This window comes from Megascapheus bottae, chromosome 2, assembly GCF_031878675.1.
Source record: "Megascapheus bottae isolate mThoBot1 chromosome 2, mThoBot2.hap1, whole genome shotgun sequence".
NCBI lineage: Eukaryota > Metazoa > Chordata > Mammalia > Rodentia > Geomyidae > Megascapheus > Megascapheus bottae.
The window spans coordinates 71022452-71044990 of NC_143510.1; the positions used below are offsets into that span (position 1 = coordinate 71022452).

General features: G+C 35.6%; 1 protein-coding gene and 1 non-coding gene across 2 annotated transcripts in view; one reads left to right on the forward strand and one right to left on the reverse strand.

Annotated features, from left to right (window-relative positions):
- Nucleotides 1-4408: 4408 nt before the first annotated feature.
- The window catches only part of Slc6a15 (solute carrier family 6 member 15), a 35772-nt gene continuing 17641 nt past the window's right edge, over nt 4409-22539 (reverse strand). Inside the window, exons 3-12 of the mRNA XM_090357426.1 lie at nt 21315-21472; nt 20603-20729; nt 19027-19208; nt 17143-17253; nt 13482-13723; nt 13198-13390; nt 12257-12449; nt 10011-10170; nt 6440-6602; nt 4409-5832 (exon numbers count right to left, since the gene is read on the reverse strand). Coding sequence (XP_090213552.1) covers nt 5452-5832; nt 6440-6602; nt 10011-10170; nt 12257-12449; nt 13198-13390; nt 13482-13723; nt 17143-17253; nt 19027-19208; nt 20603-20729; nt 21315-21472 — 1910 coding nt within the window. The 3' untranslated portion in view covers nt 4409-5451. The remainder of the gene's footprint in view (nt 5833-6439; nt 6603-10010; nt 10171-12256; nt 12450-13197; nt 13391-13481; nt 13724-17142; nt 17254-19026; nt 19209-20602; nt 20730-21314; nt 21473-22539) is intronic.
- On the forward strand, nt 15176-15366 carry LOC150067308 (U2 spliceosomal RNA). The gene has a single exon (XR_016534707.1). It is a non-coding gene; the product is annotated as a U2 spliceosomal RNA (small nuclear RNA).

Consider the following 22539-nt stretch of genomic DNA (forward strand, 5'->3'; position numbering starts at 1 on the left):
CAAAGTGGAAGAAACACAGAGCTTTGGGAGGTGCATATTTAAATAAGATATTGGGGGTTATATTTTAGCCTTAGGGGCTTTTTTGCTCTTTAAACTATATATTAAGCCTTTCTGAGAATTCAAAAAGATATACCGTACTGAATAAACAAATCTAGATTCCAGTGAAGTGGAAATAATCATTGAAAATATTGCTTTCTCAAATATAAGTATGAAGAAAATTGATCTAATATAGGTGTCAGTAATAGTTCTGAATTTTAGTTTCAAAAATTCTTTATTGTCAGTACTAGAATGTGAATTCTTGGACTCATACTTGTTTGGCTAGTGCTCTACTACTTCAGAAACACCCATATCCCTTCTGCTGGCTGTTTATTTTAGAGATGAAATCCTCATAATTTCATTTTCTATGTGCCATTACTAGGGCTTGAACTCAAGGCCTTGTATTCTCTCAGAGAATTTTGTCCTAAAGCTCATCTTTGCTCACTGGTTAATTGGAAAAAAAAATTAAAGTCTTGTAGATTGATATGCCTGTACTGGCTTTGTTTTTGATCCTCATGTCTCAACTTCCTGAGAAGTTAAAATTCTAGGCCTGAGCCACCTGTGTCAAGCTTAGTAAAATATTTCTGGCAGTTCCCTTATTCACAAGAAGGGAAATAAATAAATACATGAATTAGATCTTTCATTGTGGCATAGGCACTTACTGCATGTGTTTATCCATGTGTGTGAAATGTCACATATTGCCTTTGGAAATACATAAAACACACATGGGATAGGTATGCTAGCAAAAATAAATTTATTCACCTCATTTGGAATAGGATGCCACAAAGTATACTACTATGAACCTAATAATCAGAGGTATGTTTCCATATTTTCTTTCATCTGTTAAGAAATTGAAGATGTGAATTTATCTTTATTTTCTTTCTCTACATAAAAGTATAATCCTGGCCCTATTGCTATCTTCAAAATCCAAACTAGCATTGAGAATTAATAGGAGCCAGACAAAGTCATCCGACAAGGTCAATATAATTGGCTGCCCAGTGAAGGATTTCACAGCAGGCAAAGGAAAGCAAGAATTAAAAAACATTTATGAAGGCAATACATTTTTGTATTAAAAGACAAAAATTCATTCACATATAAATTATTTCCTCTATGACTAGAGGCATAATGTACATATAGAAATATATGTACAGCTTATTATCAAATAATTATGATTATCATTATCATTGAGACAATATCATTTAATACTTAAAGTATTTCCTTTTCCCCAAAGCATTTTGCCATGTTACTAGAAATTATAGGATCACAATAAAATACTATACCTTAATTATATTTGAATGCCTGTGAAACAAAGTGTTTATCAAAACCAGGCACTTGGAATTAATCATGACAAAATCAAGTCAAGATCTCAGAATTAGTGTTTTTCATGAATGCATTTTGACATGCACCTTTCTACAGTGGATGAAGTTGTGAGAGACATTTACTAGAGGTAGGTGGAATAACAATACCAGTATACAGTTGGGTGGAAGGATAAGACCTAGTGTTCTAAAGTTACAATAAGGCTACTATACTTTACAGATCATTGTATAATTTAGAAAAGATAAGAGTTCCTAGCCTACAAAGAAAAGTAGATAGAAATGCCAGTTACCCTGATCACAAGATATGTGCTGTTATCACAGTGTACAATGTAAATGTGTCCAATAGTATGTGTCAACATAAAATAAAAATTTTAAATATGAGGGCCAGGAGCATGGCCTAGTGGTAGAGTGCTTGCCTAGCATGCAGGAATCCCTCGTTTCAATTCCTCAGTACCACATACACATAAAAAACCAGAAGTGGCTCAAGCGGTAGAGCGCTAGCCTTGAGAAAGCCCAAGGACAGTGCCCAGGCCCTGAGTACAAGCCCCGTGACTGGCAAAAAAGAAAGAAGAAGAAGAAAGAAATAGGAAAGAAAAAAGAGAAAAGGAAGGAAGGAAAAGGAAGGTAGGAAGGAAGGAAGGAAAGGAGGGAGGGAGGGAGGGAGGGAGGGAGAGAGAGAGAGAGAGAAAGAGAGAGAGAGAGACAGAGAGAGAGAGAGACAGAGAGACAGAGAGACAGAGAGAGAGACAGAGAGAGAGACAGAGAGAGAGAGACAGAGAGAGAGACAGAGAGAAAGAAAGAAAGAAAGAAAGAAAGAAAGAAAGAAAGAAAGAAAGAAAGAAAGAAAGAAAGACGAACGAACATGGCTTCACAGGTTCATGCCTATAATTCTAGTTACTTAGGAGTCTGAGATCTATTCAAAGCCAGCCCAGGTATGAAAGTCCATGAGATTTAATTCCAACAAATCGGAGCTGTGGCTCAAATGGTAGAGTGCTAACACAGAGAGTAAAAAAGTACAGGGACAGTGAGTTCAAGCCCCAGACCCTGCACCAATTAAAAAAAAAACCTAGTAAATGAACAATTTAAACCTACATAAACATGGACAGACAATTTAAACCTACATAAACACAACAACATCCTATGAGCTCAGTTCATCAAGATATTGGGCTCCTTCTCTTCTATGACTCTCTTGCCTGATGTTGAATGTGTCCTCCCTCCCTTATCCTTTTTTTCACTGGGAAGGCTGCAGTAGATAAGAGCCTGACACTCCTCAGTTTCCTTTCCATTTCCACATAGATCATTTTTAGCTATATCACTCTTAGATGTAAGTTTACCTAATAGAGTTTATAAACACATAGCTAAAGTAATTCAAAGACAATGAACCTCTGGTTTTTTTTTTTTGGTATAGAACAAACTGTTCTTCAAACATCTATTAATTCAATTCTAAACCCCAGGGAAAAAGCAAGGTGAGGGGCTTCATAGGCAAAGGAGATAAATGAGTAAAAAAGAAAGAGCATTTATCCTCTAATTTTATGTTATCTTCAAACTAAAGAATATAGTTGATTTTTAGTTACTAGAATGCTAAAATGATGAATATAAGCAAAAACATAGCTGAAGAACAGGTATCAGGAAAGATGGCTCATCACTTCATTTTACGTTTTTTTTGGTCCTAGTTTACTCATCTGCCAACTGGAAGAATTAGAAGGGTTGAGATTCTCTTCATCTCAAAAATAGCGCCCCTGTGTTCTTCCATATTAGCTTGAGAATATCAGGTTGGGTGTTTATTTTCCTTTTTTTGATATTTTTATTGTAATTAATAAAAGGGTTACATGGTATTTGCCAGATAGATGGTGCATTAATTCACATACATTGATATCCTTTCACATGTCTTGGTCCCCATTACCCTCACCCCCACCCCCCATCTTGTTTTCCCCCCTTCCCTATCCAATTTCAAATAACCAAATACAAATATATCCGATATATCAGGTAACAAAGTGAGATACTGTTACAATATGAGATAACTAAGGGACAGCAAAAGAGCTGAGAGATAACATAGTACCTTAAAGACAACCATCATTCATTATATGGCTTTTGTTTCTATATCCTAGAAGTAATTTCATTTAGTGTCATATTATATGGCCTATGTATCAAGGTTTTGCTCTATTGCAAATCTCTGCTAGGAGAGCCCTCTTGTGTAAGGTATACTAAAATAAAATGCTAAGGTAGACTACAAGGTATACTAAAAAAATATGTCTTAGGGATCCCTTGACCTCATGTTCATTGACAAGAGCCAAGATACCTCTCAAAGAATGGATGAACATGTTGTAATACATGTGTACAATGCAATATTATTCTGTTCTTATCAAAATGAGATGTTACCATTTTCAACAGCATAGGTGAATCTGGAGGACATTGTGTTAAGTGAAATAAGTCAGACACAAAAATAACAAACATGGCATGGTTTCACTTATATATGCAACCTAAGACAACAACAAAAAAAGAAAAATATATGGAAACTGAAAATAGAAAATAGGTCATGAGGTCCAGAGGGAAGAAAAGAGAAGTAGATCAATAGAAACAGATTAGAGTTGTGTGGAAAGAATAAGTCCAGAGATTTACCATAAAGCATGAGGATTATATAATAATACTATATGCTGAAATGTTATCTGTAAAGTTTCCCTGTCATATCCAATGTCATAGACATAACAGTTTTATTTTAAATACTATAGTATTTAACCCCAGAGACAGCACTGTGAAACATTCCATTGAACTATGGTAGTATGAGAAGGCCTAATTTTTTTTCAAGCTTGTGAGACTATATAATACACCAATTAACCACAGCACTCTGTCATTCCTTTATCTCTACAGTGATCACAGCTTTACTTATCAATCTATTAAGCCACCTTGGAATATGACAGTTATTGTGAAATTCCTAAATGCTGAATGAAATGGCAGATGATGTGTTTCAGGTGCCATAGAGAACATAATCCCATTCTTCCAATTCATTAAAAAAGTGAAAGAAAGTCAAAACATAACATCATTTTAACTTTGTTTATTTGTAGATTAAAATGTAATGCCATACAGTTTAAGCAATCACTTAAAAAAGGATTTATAGTTGCCTAAAACAGAAGCAAAACAAATCTATGCAATAAAATGCCATCTTGTTTCAGGTTTTCAAATCAGTACTTACTGTACTAATCATCTATATACATTGTTAGTAGAGAGTATAAATATACTATAAGTAGTTTTGAAACCAGAATAAATATCAAGTAGGTTTTGTAGGCACACGGCATAAGAAGAATGCAAAATCTGCATAATTCTAGAGTGACTCCCTCTTAGCTCATTTCCACACATCTATTTTACACAAAATATACAATCATCCTTCTCATCAGTCATCAGTGAAGTCTAACATTTGATCCCAGTATCGCTGCCTTTGTGTTCTTCAATACTATTGCACTATTCAGCTACTGAATAAGAAAATATTGATCCATTTTCTTCAACTAAATGCCTAACAAGGTACCAATGCTATCAAAATAAGTACAGCCTATCTACATAAAGTATTCATGGGAATGTGAAGAGGCCTTGACTTACACAACTGTCCTTCATAAATGCGGAGAGTTACCCTGAAGGTGAATTTATATATTGAAGGTATAACAATTTTTGAATTTGCCAATATTATTAAAACTAGAAATCATTAGAAACTGAGGTAATATATATATATATAGAGAGAGAGAGAGACAGAGAGGGAGAGAGAGAGAGAGAGAGAGAGAGAGAGAGAGAGAGAGAGAGAGAGAGAGAGAGAGAGAGAGAAATACTTAAAAATACACCAAAAGTTCTTTTTTAAAAAAATTCTGACAAGTGTGGATCTCAGTCATTTTAAGTTTAGTCTGAAATCTTTCCTGAACTAATGGCAACCCATGAATCCAAAAGAATCTTCTTGTTGGCCTGACATAGACTTGTCAGGATTTAAGATCAAGCCTTAGAACACCTGAGATCGACCTCTGATAAGTGAAGCCCAGTGCTTCAGATACGAAAGTCAATGTCCATTGATTAAAAAAAAAATCAACCAAACAAAACTTTCTAATCCCATCTCCCCCAGCTACAAGTCAGATTCTGGCATATCCGGCGTATCTGGCATATCTGCCATGAGATAGCCTATTCCATAACGTCCATTTGGAGCAGTGTCCAGAGTTGGTGATCCACTCTGTTTTCTGTAAATATTTTTACCAAAATGTGGAGAGGAAATTTCATTTGGTATCTTTCCATGAATGAGGCTTGTGTCATCCCCCTCTAGGTTTACAGGCTCTTTCAGGACCCTTCCTCTTTTATAGGTCACAGATGCTAAATTGCCAGAACTATCACCCATGAGGTTGAAACAACGCACGATGAAGACAACAGGGACGGGAAGTATGGCAAAAACCATCAGGGAGATACACAGGACCATTCCCCACAGTGGATAGCTCAGGAATTCTTCAGATGCCTATCAAAACACAAACAGAATTGTTTAGAAGCTTTCTATGCACACACACAAATAAGCTGCACTTGTCTTAGATCTGTGGACAACTTTGTTAATTGTTTTGCTTTGACTGATAAAAACCAATGGATATTGCATTCACCAAATTCCAATAGTAGGCTACATTAAAAAAATCTTAGCATTTATGGTTCTGTGTCTCAGAGGCTGCTTTGATTCAAAATGTTTTGAAGAAGTCAAAATGAAAGAGAGAGAGAGAGAGAGAGAGAGAGAGAGAGAGAGAGAGAGAGAAAGAGAGAGAGAGAGAGCAGTTCTTAAACCTGAATGAAACTGCATGAGTTAACTCTAACAATTCTAAAAGAATTGCAAGTTCACATAACAAGGTATTATGAAAATCAATTACCATGACTTCAGCCATGAAATTTGGTGGTTTGCTTATTACCAAGTATTAAAATATGAAACTTGGAGGAAACCAAACATCAATTTTAAGAAGCCCAGATAAAAGTGACATCATTTATAACAAACTAGAAACTACTATGAAGGAAACAGAAGTCAAAACCATCCAGCGTAGCATCTTTTACTTTTTAGAAACTGTAATGTCTTATTTTGTATTTACCTTATCTTCAATCCATGCATTATAGCCAGGAGGACTCAATCCCATATTCACCATGCTGGCTACCAGCAATGATAGTAGAATTAGAGGAGAAATATACTTCCACATGTAATAGTAATACCTACTGGGTGCGAAACCCAGCATATCTTTTAGGTCTTCTATAAACCTAATAAAAATAAATTGTCTAATTAATTCCTCAAGTCACATGTACTATAATTTAAAATTGGATATTGCATCTGTCAATGGTTTGATAGATACTTGAGCATGAAATACCTTATGGCATTTTATTCTGATCACAAATATATATTGAAAGCTGACATAAACAATATATAAATTAACAATGAAACCAATAATTCTACAAATTCATCTAGAAAATTATCTTAATTCAATTATTAATTTCCTACAGTTTCCTTTTTATAAGCACAGTGTTTGTGGTACATCAACAATCCCTCATTGTTGCTCCCTGTTTCTGAGCTTTTTCATATTTTTACAAATTATGAGAAAGAAGGTCCACTCGGGGTTCTGGTAGTCCTAGCTACTCAGGAGACTAAGAGCTGGAGATCTAAGTTCCAAGCCAGCTTAGGCAAGGATGTCCATGAGAATCTTATCTCCAATTACTCACCAAGCCAGAAATGGAGAAATGGATGACTGGTTCAACTGGTAGAGTGCTTGCCCTATGGGAAAAAACTAACAGCTAGAGCACCAGGCCCTGAGTTCAAGTACCAGTACTGGTATTAAAAAGGGGTCCATATTTTATAATTAAGTGACATGTCACTCAGCCCTTCCAAGACCCCTTGGTCTATCTATTTTACAGATGAAACCTTTCCAGGTCCTGCCCTACAGCTCCAAACGAAAATGAAACTGATTTCCTTTTTCTCTACTATCTCCTCAGCACCCAGATTCTACATTCCTCCTGTTTCTCTTTCTAATCATCTTTTTCCCCTTACAATTTCAAAGTCTAGATTTATTGGGGTCATCTCTATATAGTTGTTCATCAGTACCTCCAATCTCCCTATTTCCCATAAAGTAGACTTTGGTCTAATATCCTAATTAGGTTTATGTTAGATATTTTAAATTATAAATTACAATGGGGTATACTTTAAATAAAATTCAAAAATTTTAAGTGTGTGATGTTAACACTCTCAGAACCTGGAGTCATTACATAATATTCTATCTAATAATGAATTTTCCCTGCCCATCAAACACTTTAAAGATCTGAATCTAGTTCCTCTGGCAGATTCTTTCAAAAGAACAGAATATTTTTTTCCTATACTCTTAAGTGTTAGTGGTTCTCTGCAGTCATGTATGTGATGCCAGATTGGCTAGATTTACCTTTTCTTGAAAATCCTATTTAACAATATAATATTGTTCCATAACATCTGTTGAAATAAGATTTTCTCTTAGAAATGAATTTGGTTTTTGTGTGTGTGTGTGTGTGTGTGTGTGTGTGTGTGTGTGTGTGTGTGTGGCTAAACATTCTCTAGGATATAACTACATACCCCTTCTTCCATTCCACCTCTGCCAAAAATTGATCCCCTCCATCGTTTTGCCCTGTCTAAAATGTCATCTATTTGTAATAGTACAGGATGTGGCTTCATTCAATTTGCCTTCTCTAAGGAGTATGCATTTACATGTGCATACTGAAAAATGATCAATTGTCCTTTAACCCAGATATCCTTGGACATCTTGGTTACTTTCAACTTTTTGGCATGAACACAGCTCCTACAAACATTTGCTGTGTGTGTGTGTGTGTGTGTGTGTGTGTGTGTGTGTGTGTGTGTGTGTGCATGCACACTCGTCCAGGGGCTTGAACTCATTCTATCCAGGCATTTTGGTGGTAAGATAAGAATTTCACAGACTGTGCTGCTTCTGGCTGGCTTTGAGCTACACTGTCCAAATCTTAGCCGCTGAAGAGCTAGGATTGCAGGCACACAGGTCGTTATGAGCACATACGTTTTTCAATTCATTTGAATAAATATCAGAGTGAAGAGGATCTTCAGTTTTGTTAGAAAGTGACAAACTTTCTGTAGAGTGGCTGTGGTGCTTTCCACTTGCACCAGCAATCAATGAGGGCACCTGCTGGCCCACACTTTCAGCCATATTTATGTTACTGGTATGCTAGATGCTGGTCACTCTAGTAGAAGTGGAACTGTGTCTCATTATCGCTAAACTTTGCACTTTCCTGGTGACCTGGGGCATGGGACGTCTTTCATATCCTATTTTCTGTTTATGGAGGATAGGGCATAGGTTACTAGATGTCAGGCAGTTCGATTACTACTATTTCTGTACCGCTGGTGATTCATAATCATAGGTTTTCTAGCTTTCCTGACTTGCAGCTTTTGAAAGTAAAAATGATCCTCTAATTTTGCCGTGAAATTCAAGCTATATTTATACTTTTTTCTATGTTCCTAAGGAGGACACTTATCTTCACTCAACAAGGCACTAGGTAAGCTTCACTGTCACACAATCCACATGATAATTTCATGAAAAATCTTTAAAAAGCAGGGGATAAGAGAGAGCAAGAGAAGGGGTGATATTGTCCAAAAAAGAAATGTACTCTTTACTTGATGTAAATAATAATACCCCTCTGTACATCACCTTTATGGTAACATTTTATTTAGATAACATTTAAAAGTGTTGCATAAGTTTTTCTGTTCTTGGAGAATAGTCTGATACTTTATTTCACATAGAATACATGTACTTTTCAAATTAAGCAGGTAGCTATATACTAAACTTGAAGGTTTAAGAATAGTGTTGTCAGCCATATATTGTTAACAATAGTCTTTTATCTCTATTTAGAGAATAAAGAGCCAGGTGCTAGTGGCTCATGTCTTGAATCCTAATTTCTCAAGAAGTGGGGATCTGAGTGTCACAGTTCAAAGCCAGCCCAAGTAGACAAGTCTCTATGAGACTCCTATTTCCAATTAAACCACATAAAAGCTGGAAATGATACTGTGACTTATGTGGTAGAGAACTAGCCTTCAGCAAAAAGAGGCTCAGGAACAGTAGCCAGACTCTGAGTTCAAGCACCACAATGGAGAAAAAATACAGTGAGTTCAAGTAGTAACTCCTTTGGACTTCAGCATTCACGTGCAGCAATGATGTATATCAGGTCAGGATATAATCTCCCCACAACATTCTGCTATAAAAGGCTTTATAACACACTCAATCCTTTTATAACATAGTTTTATCAAATAATTAGGAGATAGGTTTGAATAGGCTTTTCTCTAAGCTTGGCTTTTTATCTATGAAAAGCAGGCAATGATAATACCTTAGAAGAACTTGAATTCTAAGAACACAGCCAGTACTCACTAGATCTTGGAAGTGTTGGATAGCTGGAATTAAACCAAACATTCAGAACAGATAATATTACAGTGTAAATCATCCTAATTGCTCACTCATTAGGGAAGTATTTTTAGTAAAGTCATTGATTGAATAAGAGCCTGCAAAGTGTTTGACACAGTAAATAATTTCCTTTTTTTATTGCTCTCCTCCTTCAAATGAAATGGATATTGTTAATTGAGCTTTTCCAAATAAAGATGAGAAAATGAACACATTAAAGAAATATACTTACTTATCTATACCATAAACAAAGCTTACAGCAATATTCTCCAAAATGACTACAATTAGAAGAGGCAGTGTAGCAGAATAGTCATCAAACATTGTCACAAAGTAATTTCCAGAGTGCTGCACAAATATCAGGCCAATACCAAATGCCAGGAGACAACAGATAACTGGAGAAAAAGAATAAAGGAACGGGATGAATTCTTTAAGGCATGAGTCATCTTTTAAACTTTATTATAAATTGATTATTGCATTCATATAAAAGAAATTATTAAATTCAAACATTTTTAACTTTAGCTATTGTTACAGGCAACTATTATCCAATAGGATGTATATTACATATAGAGAGGTCTGTTACCTGGGTTTAAAACACCAGATCCTTCCCCAGAGACTGTGCCATGGAATTTTACCAAGCCCGAGTTAAGATTACAAATTTCCAAAACTCAATTCTAGTTTTTAAAGTGAAGTAATCTTTTCCAGTCAGCAAATACTCGCAGGTCAAATTTTGTAATTCCTACAAGCTCCTAAAGTTTTCACTCCATATGAAATTTTAGAAAAATAATTATGAAATTAATCTGGCTTATAATAAGACTATTAAAGCCTGTGTTTTTATATGTAAAATATTATCTTTAAAACAAAAACTGAGAAAAATCTGGTCAAAACTAGCTTCAGCACCAACTTACACACACACACACACACACACACACACACACACACATATATATTTTTTGCCAGTCCTGTGGCATGAACTCAGGGCCTGAATACACTACCACTGGAGCCACAGCATCACTTCCAGCTTTTTCATTCTGAGGAATGGAACCCAAGTCTTAGTGCATGCTAGGCAAGCACTCTACCGTAGGCCATGCTCCCGTGGAGATAATTGGAGATAAAAAAAAAACCTACTGTTAATAATATATGGCTGAATTCATTCTTAAACTTCCAAGTTTTATCTTGCCTCAGGAGGTTATTTTGGAAATGATTTGTTCTGGTATCAAGAAATTTGATTACCAACACAATGAAGAGTTTCAAAGTACAGTTTTGTGTTTAACACATAAGAGACAAATACATGAACCTAAGAATAATTGCTATTAACACAGAGATTTAGAGAAAATTTGGAATCCCTCCAAAAAATGTAAAAGAGATGACTTTGTTCTATTTCTTAAATACATTTTAGAATAGTGAAATGAAGCCCAAAGTAGACAGCAAACTCAAAGTGCAGTGGCAAGGAATTAACAGATCTAAGACCGGCTTGAATGGCTGGAGATGGTGTCTCAAAAACAAAACAAAAATCTAGAATAGGTAAATAGTTAAAGGCAGTTCAAAATGGAAATTACAAGCATTCATAGATTCAATCATATAAAGCTTTTCTAACAATCACACCATATATGAGTTATATTAAGACACAACTTCCATTTCTCATGCTGCATGAATTACACTATACAGAAACTCTCTCTCTCTCTCTCTCTATATATATATATATATGTTATACAGATAGATATAGACATTTATGGAGATATAGTTATATATAGATATATAGATATAGATATCTTATATTGCTATATGGTACAGAAAGTGAAAAAGAACATGCATTCGGAAGTCTACTGTACATTATGTAAATTCTTTTTGTTTTTTTTTGCCAGACCTGGGCTTGAGCTCAGGGCCTGAGCACTGTCCTTGGACTTTCTCAAGGCTAGAGTTCTACCACTTGAGCCTCAGCACCACTTCCGGCTTTTTTCTATGTATGTGGTACCAAGGAATTGAACCAGAGTCTTCGTGCATGCTAGGCAAGCACTTTAACCACTAGGCCAAACTCCTGGCCCCTACATTATGTAAATTCTTTTCATGCTCTATAATACCTTCCAATTACCTTACTTCTTTTTTTATAATATCCCAGCTAAACAATGCATTGCTGTCTTTACCTTGCACAGTAAAAGAAATGACTCCAAGGAATCCAAGTATTTGTAATTTCATTCTCAGTCTGGAAGTAGCAGAGCTTGGATTTTCCCCAACTCTGCTCTACTCCACACAACCTGTACCACAGTCATTCTATATTTTTAGACCATAGTACAGGAGACAGATATGAAGTGACCATTCTAAGTATGGATGAATTTTACCACAGAAATACAGAAAAGACAAATCTACCTAAAATGATGAAAAGGAAATATCTTATATAGTATGACTTAGAATATAACTAGGATTCTAAAAGAGAGAAAATGGGAGAAGTTCAATGAAAACTCAAATACGTAACAAACTCACCAGTCAAAATTTCCTTCCTCACTTTGAAAGTATCCACAATAGGGGTGATGATTCCTTCAATGGTGCCAAACATGCTTCCAAGCCCTAGATTTATTAGCATGAGGAAAAACATCACTGACCAGAAGGGAGAGGCTGGGAAATGGGTCATGGCTTCTGTAAAGGCAATGAACGCTAAACCAGTCCCCTGAACAGCCTGGAATACACCAGAAACACAGCATTAAAACAGAGTGACAGTACATGGTGATTTTACTTAATAATTATGAAGTGGAGAATCTCTGAAATAATGACCAGAGGGTACCGGAAGTATACCTAATGACATAAACCTTCATCCTATTAATCCAGGTTCTAAACAACCAAGATTTAAATAATAAATGAAATGATGAAACAATCAGCATTTCTAAACAGTATGCAATTATCCCATGTACTATTTTGTGCTATTTTATAAGAATGATATAAATAAATAGTTTACACATGGCTTCTGTTTTCCAAATATATTTTCCTTTATAAGAAGACAGTAGTAGCCAAGATGTTTACCAGGATGTTACCCATTCCTTATTAAAATGTATGAGTGGATAAGAAAATATCTTTTTGAACCAACTGTTCAAAAAGCTCTTTTAGATCATTCATACGTCTAATTGTTTACTGTACACAAAGACTAAGTCATTACGCAAATTCTATAGTAAATATTATTCTAATAAAAGATATTGGGTTGATTTTCATTCTGTGATGAAAATCACCTTATTTGAATTCATATTTTAAATTAATGTAACCAACTAAAACTCAGCAAATTGTTATAAGAAAATAGGTTATGTGAGATGAAGAATGTGAATTATGAAACAGCCTAATATCCAGACATTTAAAAAGACCATTTTTAATATAGTCTGTTGAATACATCATATTTTCACTGAGTGAGATTTCATTAATCAGCATGGCCTACTAACTTTATTTAACTCATCTTCAATTTGACAAGAGTTGAGATGGAGTACAGGAAACTCTTCTTCCTTCACTTTCTCAATGATGTCATAAAGTAAATAATAATCTTCTGGTGTAACAGCTGAAAGGTTGATGTGATGAGGAATGATATCCTGACTGATATTTCCCATTTTCACAAACTTGATAATCATCTCCGAATTTCTGATAAACAGAACAACACAGATGAGTGCTGAGATTGCTTGGCTATTGACCACCCTGCCATGAAAAGCCAGTAGAATTTAAGTATTCATACAGTGCAATACATCTTTCATTTACAACATTCGCTTTGAAACCCAGAACTGCAAACACCACCAAGGTTGCCAGGACAGAAGTGAAAAAGTTGATGAAAGACACCAGGACAGCATCAAAATGGCAGTTGTTGTCTCTCTTGTTGTAGCTTGAAAAAGCAATGACACCACCAAATCCCAGCCCCAAGGCGAAAAAGACCTGGGTAGCTGCTTCTCTCCAGACCTTGGGCTCCAACATTATTTCAAGCTGTTGAGGATTAAGCAGAGTAAGTATCAGCTACAATATAATACTTAGGATACATTTAGATGCAATAGGTTCTATGGTTTCAAACAATTAGAATAATGTTATATACCCAAAACTTTTTAAAAATCTGGGGGCTAACCAGCTATGTAAATAGAAATAACATTTTCAGAAAAGCATCAGGCATAACAACATGACTGGCAATTGTAAACTTAGTGGAAATGAATTGTGTGTACTTTGCATATACATGAAGGCCTTATTTCACTCACTTTAAGATTTTCTGAAAATCATTTATTTGGAAAAAGAAGAAACTCCACTGTATGAACGATAAGCCTTTCATACCTGTAGTCCTAATGTTCTTAATATGTAAAGAAATCCCCAAGCCAGGTAATCAAGTACAATTTTTGCCAGTCGTGGGGCTTGAACTCAGGGCCTGGTCACTGCCCTTGAGCTTTCTCAAAGCTAGAGCTTTAACACTTGAACCACAGCACCACTTCTGGCTTTTTCTGTGTATGTTGTATGGAGGAATCAAACCCAAGGTTTCCTGCATGCTAGATAAGCACTCTACCATTAGGCCACACTCCCAGGCTCAATCAAGTACTTTTGAAATCAATTAAAAGTAAATAAGAAATTCAATAGTAGGGAAACTTAGGGAGAGGTTTCACTTCTTTCTACAGAAAGATGTGAACAACAGGAATTGTCTCAATTACCACCGTGCCTATTCTAAACTCACTGCTAAATGAATTATAACACACATGAACTATCATGGCAGACATTCTGATCATCCCTTTATTAATAGTTACAACAAGGTGAACAGATGCAGCAGTGATACTCACTAGAAAGTGTTGAAAACAAACTATATAAATTGGAGGTGGGCATGGGAGTAGAAAAACTTGAATAGAGTGAGGGAAAGCGTGATTGTCCAAAAAGAAATGTATTCTTTACCTAACATACTTAACTATAACTCTCTCTAACTTTACAATCACAATTCTTTTAAAAATAGTCAAAACTGCCCATGAAGTTGACAGTAATTATTATTTGAATTTCTTGAAAGTAGCAGAAACAACCAAACAAACAAAAAGACCAACAGATTTTCTGGGGTAAAAATAACACATGAACATTAGCCTAAAAGTTCTTGCATAAAGATTTGTTGATTCGCCAGGCATGGTAATCCTAGCTACTCAGGAAGCTGAGATCTGAGGATCAAGGTGCAAACCCAGCCCAGGGACAAAAGGACCTGAGACTCTTATCTCCAGTTAACCTCTAGAACACGGGAAGTGGGGCATGGCTCAAGGGTAATGTGGTAGCCTGTAGCTGAATAGCTTAGGGACCGCGTCCAGGCCGAGTTCAAGCCTCATGACCCCCCTTCAAAAAAAAAAAAAAAAAAAAAAAAAGATTTGTTGATTCAGTGAATTTATTTAGTTGTAATTTTTTAAATTTATAAAATATGATTACATTACCGCTTCTCGGCCTTTCGGCTAAGATCAAGTGTAGTATCTGTTCTTATCAGCTTAATATCTGGTATGTCCTCTATCCAATGACAATATATTAGATGGATTTTTGGAACTAGAATTCGGAATAGGGGCTTGCTCCGGCTGCTCCACGTATCGACCTGGTATTGTAGTACCTCCAGGAACAGTGCACCCCTTCTCAAAAATATAAGATTATATTTATTGTTCTTGGCCTTTCATCTATTTCTTCCTCACAGGTCTGATTACTGAAAACAGTACACTGAATTGTTCATCTTCATTTCCACCACTAGGTGGCAGGAAATACATATACCATAGACTCAGCTTTCCCTTTCTGAACTGGATGCTTTGACTGTTGTAGTGTATTTTGCATTCTTCTGTGTTAATGTACATAAAAATAACTCTGATTATCATAAGTTTTATATTTATTGCAGCCTAGAGAGACACTATGATTATCCAAAAATAGCCAATGAAAAGAAGCTAAAGAAAAAATTTAACAGTCATGCTTACTATAGGGTTTTTTTTTAAATAATCAAGTTTTAAATACTAAGGCCATATAAATAGAAATGTATCACTAAATGTAGCCAACTAAAGAAATTCTTATGTCCCAGAAATTTTCAAAGAATTGGGTTGTCTTGATCTCAGAAAATACTTTTGTTTCGGTATAATCAATACTTTTATTTATAAAAGGTGATCCATTTCAAGATTTTAATTACATTGTCGCTAAAATGCATAAATCTAGTCTTTTTACTTAGGAGAAGTTGCACTAACTCTTAAATGTTAAGCAGGACTTTTTGAATGAAACAAAATAAACCAGACACCATAGTCAGTATTTTTCATAGTACAGAACCAGACATACACAAGTCACAAATACTTTTGCCTCTCATGAAATCATCCCCAAAAGTGGCAAAGAATTCTACAAACAATATTCCCTTCTGTCCTACTCACAGCACACTAGCTACACATTCATCTATCTCTCAGACACTTTCCAATTTCATTATTTTATTTTTCTACTTATTATTATGTTAATATCTACCTGCAATATGTTGAGGTTTTATTGTAATATTCCCATACATTACATTGTTCTTTAAGCAAATTCCCCACTTTCAAGATGTTCCAAATTTCTTCTGTCTAAATCCTGAACTTTTCTTAAGGTTAAATCAAAGTGCTACTAATAAACCAATTTGCTTTGGTCAAGAATGAACATATGTATTCCCCAAAAGCTATTCTTTGTTACCTGATAAATCCAAATAACAAAGGAAGACTAAATTCACAAGTTTTGATTAACCAGGTTTAAGGTGTCCAGCAATGAATTCAGCTATCATTGGTGAATGACAACATAAAACTTAGGCTCTCTTCGACACCTAGTGAGAATTTTCCTGAAATGTGTGTTTTTATTTAAGTATACAAGTTCCCAAAGTGATCATTATAATTGTTGTTCCAAAATATACAGAACATCTCATCACAGAAAACACAGTTCTTATAAGATAGCACTAGCATCATATACAAATCTATAGACTTGAAAGCACATGATATCTTTTCAGATCATTAAATAAATCTTGTGCCCATTTAATTTTTCTAGTAGGAATCTAGTATTCTCAATGTTACAAAGAAATCCACAGAAACAAAGGTTATTAAACCACTGAGAAAAATTTCTAAAATATTCAGAAATGTATAAAATGTGCTAGTTTAGAAACCAGAAATAAACATATTACAAATGAGGGTTTTTTCAAGTATAAATTCAGAGAGATTAACTCTAGAATCAAAGTTGGTCATTGGATTTAATTCTAACGGTATAAAATCTCTGGTTTAATCTAGCTGATTGACATAACTATAATTTAAAGTTGAATGTGTATTCGTTAAAACAATACCTCATAAACATATCTAAGAGAACACTGTACAAATTAAACCTTGGAATTTTTAATCCTACTCCTTAAGAAAAACCATGGTATATACCTTTGGAGTGAACATGTGTCGAATGCCATCAATTGATCCATTTAAAAGTAGTGCTCTGATTAGGAAGCAAATCAGAACCCCATATGGGAAAAGAGAACTAAAATACATGATCTGAAAAAAGAAAAGTAAAATTATTAGGTACATAAACAGCTATTTACATGGTTAAAAAGATGTTTAGCTGTAATACATTGGCAGTCTCCACTTTACACTATTTTTAATAACAATAGTAATTAAACTTTCAAAATCATTTACCTATTTATTGATTGTTTATTATTTTGTATTAATTTGTTTGTTTTTTCCTGGTCCTTTGGCTTGAACTCAGCGAATGGGTGTTGTACCTGAGCCCATTTGTGCTGCAGGCTAGCACTTTACCACTTCCAAAGCCACTTCCTCGTATTTTCTGAGTAGTATACTAGAGATAAGATTCTGACTGACTTTCTTCCCAGGGCTGGCTTCAAACCACAACCCTCAGACCTCATCTTCCTCAGTAACTTGAATTACAGGCATAAGCCACCAGCTTCTGACTAAGAATTTATTCCTTTTTTTTCCAGTTCTGGGGCTTGAACTCAGGACCTGACCACTGTCCTTAGGCTTTCTTAAGGCTAGAACTCTACCACTTGAGCCACAGCACCATTTCTGGCCTTTTCTATGTATGTGGTCCTGGGGAATTGAACCCAGGTTTTCATGCATCCTGGGCAAGCACTCTACCACCAGGCCAAACTCCTAGCCCCAAAAAATTAATTCTTGACTAGATCTCATTTAAGAAAAACATAGGAATATGAGGGGGAAAATAATAGAACTTTATGCTTACTTGTGATAATATTGTACATGTTTATGGTTTTGAGTATTATAGTTCATACTCAAAATATATGTATATGGCATTTTCAGGAGACTTTTGGGTTCTTCTGTCTTTTACTTGAGAGATACGACAAATTGTCAGAAACTACAGTCACCCCTGTGCAGAAGAACACTAGAACTCATGTGTCTTGTCTATAGGTTGGTATCTGTTTCTTAACCTCTTTCTGGTCTCCTCTTTGCTGCTCTGATTTTCTAGTGACCAGGAATCTACTTTCTTCTGTTTGGAGATCACCTTTTAGCTTCTCCATATGAATGAGAATATCTCTTTTTGTGATTAGTTGATTGTCCTTAACAGTTCCACCTATCTAGTTTTAAATGGCATGGTTGCATTCTGCTCAATGTTGGTACAATATACTATTATGTATATATACCGCAATATAGTGTGCTTGGGTAGTGTCAGTTCCTGGTAGTGTATTTAATATTTTTAGAAAGTATTATTTAAGGCAGAAATAAATGAAATTCTGCTTTATTTTCTTTTTTTCTGACAGCACACATTGTTTCTGACCTTATTTCTGTATCCACTTATTTTCAGTACCCTCTACTGGAATATAAATCTAATTTTACAACAGGACTAACTTATTAATATTTGTGTGTGTGTGTGTGTGTGTGTGTGTGTGTGTGTGTGTGTGTATGTGTGTGCCAGGACTGGGCTTAAACTCCTAGCACAGCATTGGCACTGTCCTTGCATTTTTTGCTCCAGTCTAAGCACTCTACCATTCCTGTCATGGCTCCACTTCTGACTTCTTACAGATTAATCAGAGATAAGTATCTGGCACACTTTCCTGACTGGGCTCATTTTGCACCCCAGTCATTAGATCACAGCCTCCTAAGAAGCAACGATGACAGGCATGAGCCCTGGGTACCCAGCAATAAAACATTTTGAAAGCATCATTCATTGACATCATTAGCTATCTAAGAATGAAGATCTGTATGTGCTATCACAACAGAGTATTTTTTAACAGCTTGAGTATCTGCGGTACCCAGAAAGGTGCTTTGCAGGCTAGGGAGGGGTTCTGATATACTAACTTTTCCAGAAGACTGGATGCCTTTGATCATAGCTAAGCAAACCAGCGTCCAAGCTACCAGCAAGCACGCAGCCATCTTCCAGTTTAAGCCTCCACTTTCAGATATAGAATTGGAAATGTTCAGAGCTTCCCGGTACCAGTAGTAGGTGGTTGCAGAGCTTTTTTCACACTCTGGCTCTATAACTGTGGAAAGAAAGGCAATACATAGTAACATGAATTGCAAGGAACCACGATACAATATTTTCTAGTAAGTCTGGACATCCATGCTTAAGGTTTTCCAGAAAACACTACCTGTTGAGCAGGTGTAGTATTTAAATTTACAATAAAAGATTTTACAAATTGAGCTGGGAAAAAACTGTGTGAAATCATATTCAATTTGATATTCCTTATTACCAATTCCTGAAAGAAGAACCTGTGAGATACTTAGTAAAGTGATTATAACAAATCAGGTTCACCACCTCTTCCACCACCTTAAATATGCAATTTTTTTTTTTTTTTGCTAGACCTGGGCTTGAGCTCAGGGACTGAGGACTGTCCTTGGACTTCCTCAAGGCTAGAGCTCTACTTCAGCACTACTTCCGGCTTTTTTGTGTGTGTGTGTGTAGTACCGAGGAATAGAACCTGGGTCTTCGTGCATGCTAGGCAAGCACTCTACCACTAGGCCAAACTCCCAGCCCTAATATGTGATTTAAAAAAAAAAAAAAAAAGGATGAATAAACTACAAAAGAATAGAACCAAAAGTGTAAAGGCAATGATTTTAATCATTTGTTTCCTTCTCTTGTAGAATTGGGTTTATAATTTATGGGTACTATAGTTTGAGTTTGGTGCCACAAGGGGCCCTGCAGCTTGCTTGCTCAACTACAACTCTACCACATGAGCCATGCCCCCAGCCCAGCTTTTTGTTGATCATATTTTTTGGACATGGGTCCTTACAGACCTCTCTGCCTAAGTTGACTTCAAATAATTTTCCTCCAGATCTCGCCTCCAAGAGTAGTATGGAAGGCAGACATGAGCTCACAACACCTGAATTCCTTTTGTAAGGTTTTAATATTCACTGCATTGCCAGGTGGTGCAGTAGCTCACACCTGTAATCCTAGCTACTCAGGAGGCTGAGATCTGAGGATCAAGGTGGAAACCCAGCCCAGGCACAAAAGGACCTGAGACTCTTATCTCCAATTAACCTCTAGAAAACAGGAAGTGGGGCTTGGCTCAAGGGTAGGGTGGTAACATTAAGCTGAAGAGCTCAGGTGCAGCACCCAGGCAGAGTTCAAGCCCCATGAACCTCCCCCCCGCCCCACACACAAAAGATACTGCATCAAATAATGCCATACAAAATGAAAGTTTGTCAGAATTTACAACTCAAGACTTGTAAGTATTTCACCTTAGTATTGTGTTCACATTAAATTAATCTGTAAATACTATTAAAACTATCAGACTCAGAAAGTCCATGAAAGTGTGTTATTAAGTCTTCTCTGAGGCTGAAACCAAGTCATTTTTGTTTGACATTATTCAAAAGCAAATCATAATCTTTACCAAATTCACGATCTTTTAACTAAAAACAAGGAAAGTATACTTACAAGTGTGCGATCCATTCTTCACCAGTGGACACTGATCCCAAGGAAGGGGTTGCTGAAAAGACTGAGAAAAGTAAAACAGAGTCCAGCCAATGATGACATTGTAGTAGAGGGCCACAAAATAGCATACCTGCAAAAGAAAAACACAACTGCAAAAAGCTCTGCTTCTTCAGTTAAGATGAGAGAAATTGCTGGCTAACATTTCAGAAACAGCTATTCTATTTTCTTGATGAAATACATTATTAGTTCTTAAAATTCATGTCTCTTTATAAGCCACAAACTACCATTAATAAAACTGATCTATATCAATATTTACTGATCTATACTACCATTAATAAACTGATCTATATCAATGTTTACTGCCTGATTCTCTAATTCATGTGCATTCCAGTAGTGTTTTGTTTTTATCAGTCCTAGGCTTGAACTCGTCCTGGGCATTGTTAATGAACTTCTTTTGAACAATACTAGCACTCTACCATTTGAGCCACAGCATGACTTCTGGCTTTTTCTGTTTATGTGGTACTAAGGAATTGAACCCATGGCTTCAGTCATGCTGGGCAAGCATCTACTACTAAGCCACATTCTCAGGCCTCCAGTTTTAAAATATGATTAAAGAACTCTGTACAAACACACAATAAGAGGTCTCATTTATATGTGAATTATGTCATTTTACATCCAGTAATGACTGTAGCACATAACATAGCAGGAAACTTACCACACAACTAGCAAATCCAATCCCACCCAGTTTAGGGCTTATGTAATTCCACACGCCAATGCTACCTCGCCGGATTCTTTGACCCACAGAAAGTTCCAGGAAAAAAAGAGGAATGCCAATTACCAGAAGTAGTATTAAATAGGGTAAAAGGTAGGCACCTATAAAGACAAAAACACAAAGTGGATTAAGTTTTCAATAGTGGTAGAGTACCCAGTAATGCTGGCTGTGTCATAAAAGATGACATGTGAATTTTTATATTGCTAGAACTGAAGAAACTATCATTTTATTATTTTCAACATTTAAGATTTTGAAACCTGAATTTGAACAAAGTGTTTCTGATTTTAAAAGGCCATTCAGTATGATGCTAAATAAAAGGACCTCCAGGATCTAGAAAAAAAAAAGCCATATAATGAGTGATTGTTGTCCTGAATGTACTGCTATCTCTCATCTCTTCTGCTGTCCCTTGGTTATCTCATATTGTTACAGTATTTCACCTTGTTAACTGATATATTGTATATATGCTTATTTGGTTATTTGAAATAGAATAGGGAAAGGGGGAAAAACAGGATGAGGGTTGTGGGTCGGGGGAGGGAAATGGGGACCAAGACATGAGAAAAGGTATCAATGTTTGTGAAGTAATGCACCTTCTATCTGGTGAATATAATGTAACCCTTCTATTCATTACAAAAAAAAATGTATGGGAAGAAAAAAGGTGATAAAAGGGTAATAGATAGTTTCAATTTAATTTTATTGGAAAGGTGAAATAGCTTTTTTACAAGTAGTTTTTTATGTATTAGGGTTTTTTATTAAAGAATTTATTAATATTGATTTTTACCTCATATTTCAAATGACATGTTTGACAAATGTTCAAGAAGGGAATCTCTATATATAGTCACTGGCACTTAGTTTTTAGAACATAATCAAAATTAGGCTAAGGTTTTGTATATCATAGATACATATTAATTTATGGAATAAAACATTGTGTCTATAGAGTCATAGGTTTTTATGTCTATGTAGTTATTTTTATATTTCCAATACCATGTCCATAGCATTGGGTATGCAAATATTTAGTCCTCTCTCTTGTACTGTTTGGATCTATTTGTCACATATTAAGGATACCATGCACCTTTTGTTCCTTTGGTATTGACTTGTCTCACTCAACAACTCATAAGCACAGGCAAAAGATTCCTGAACAGAATTCCAGGGTCACAACAGATTGGAGAGA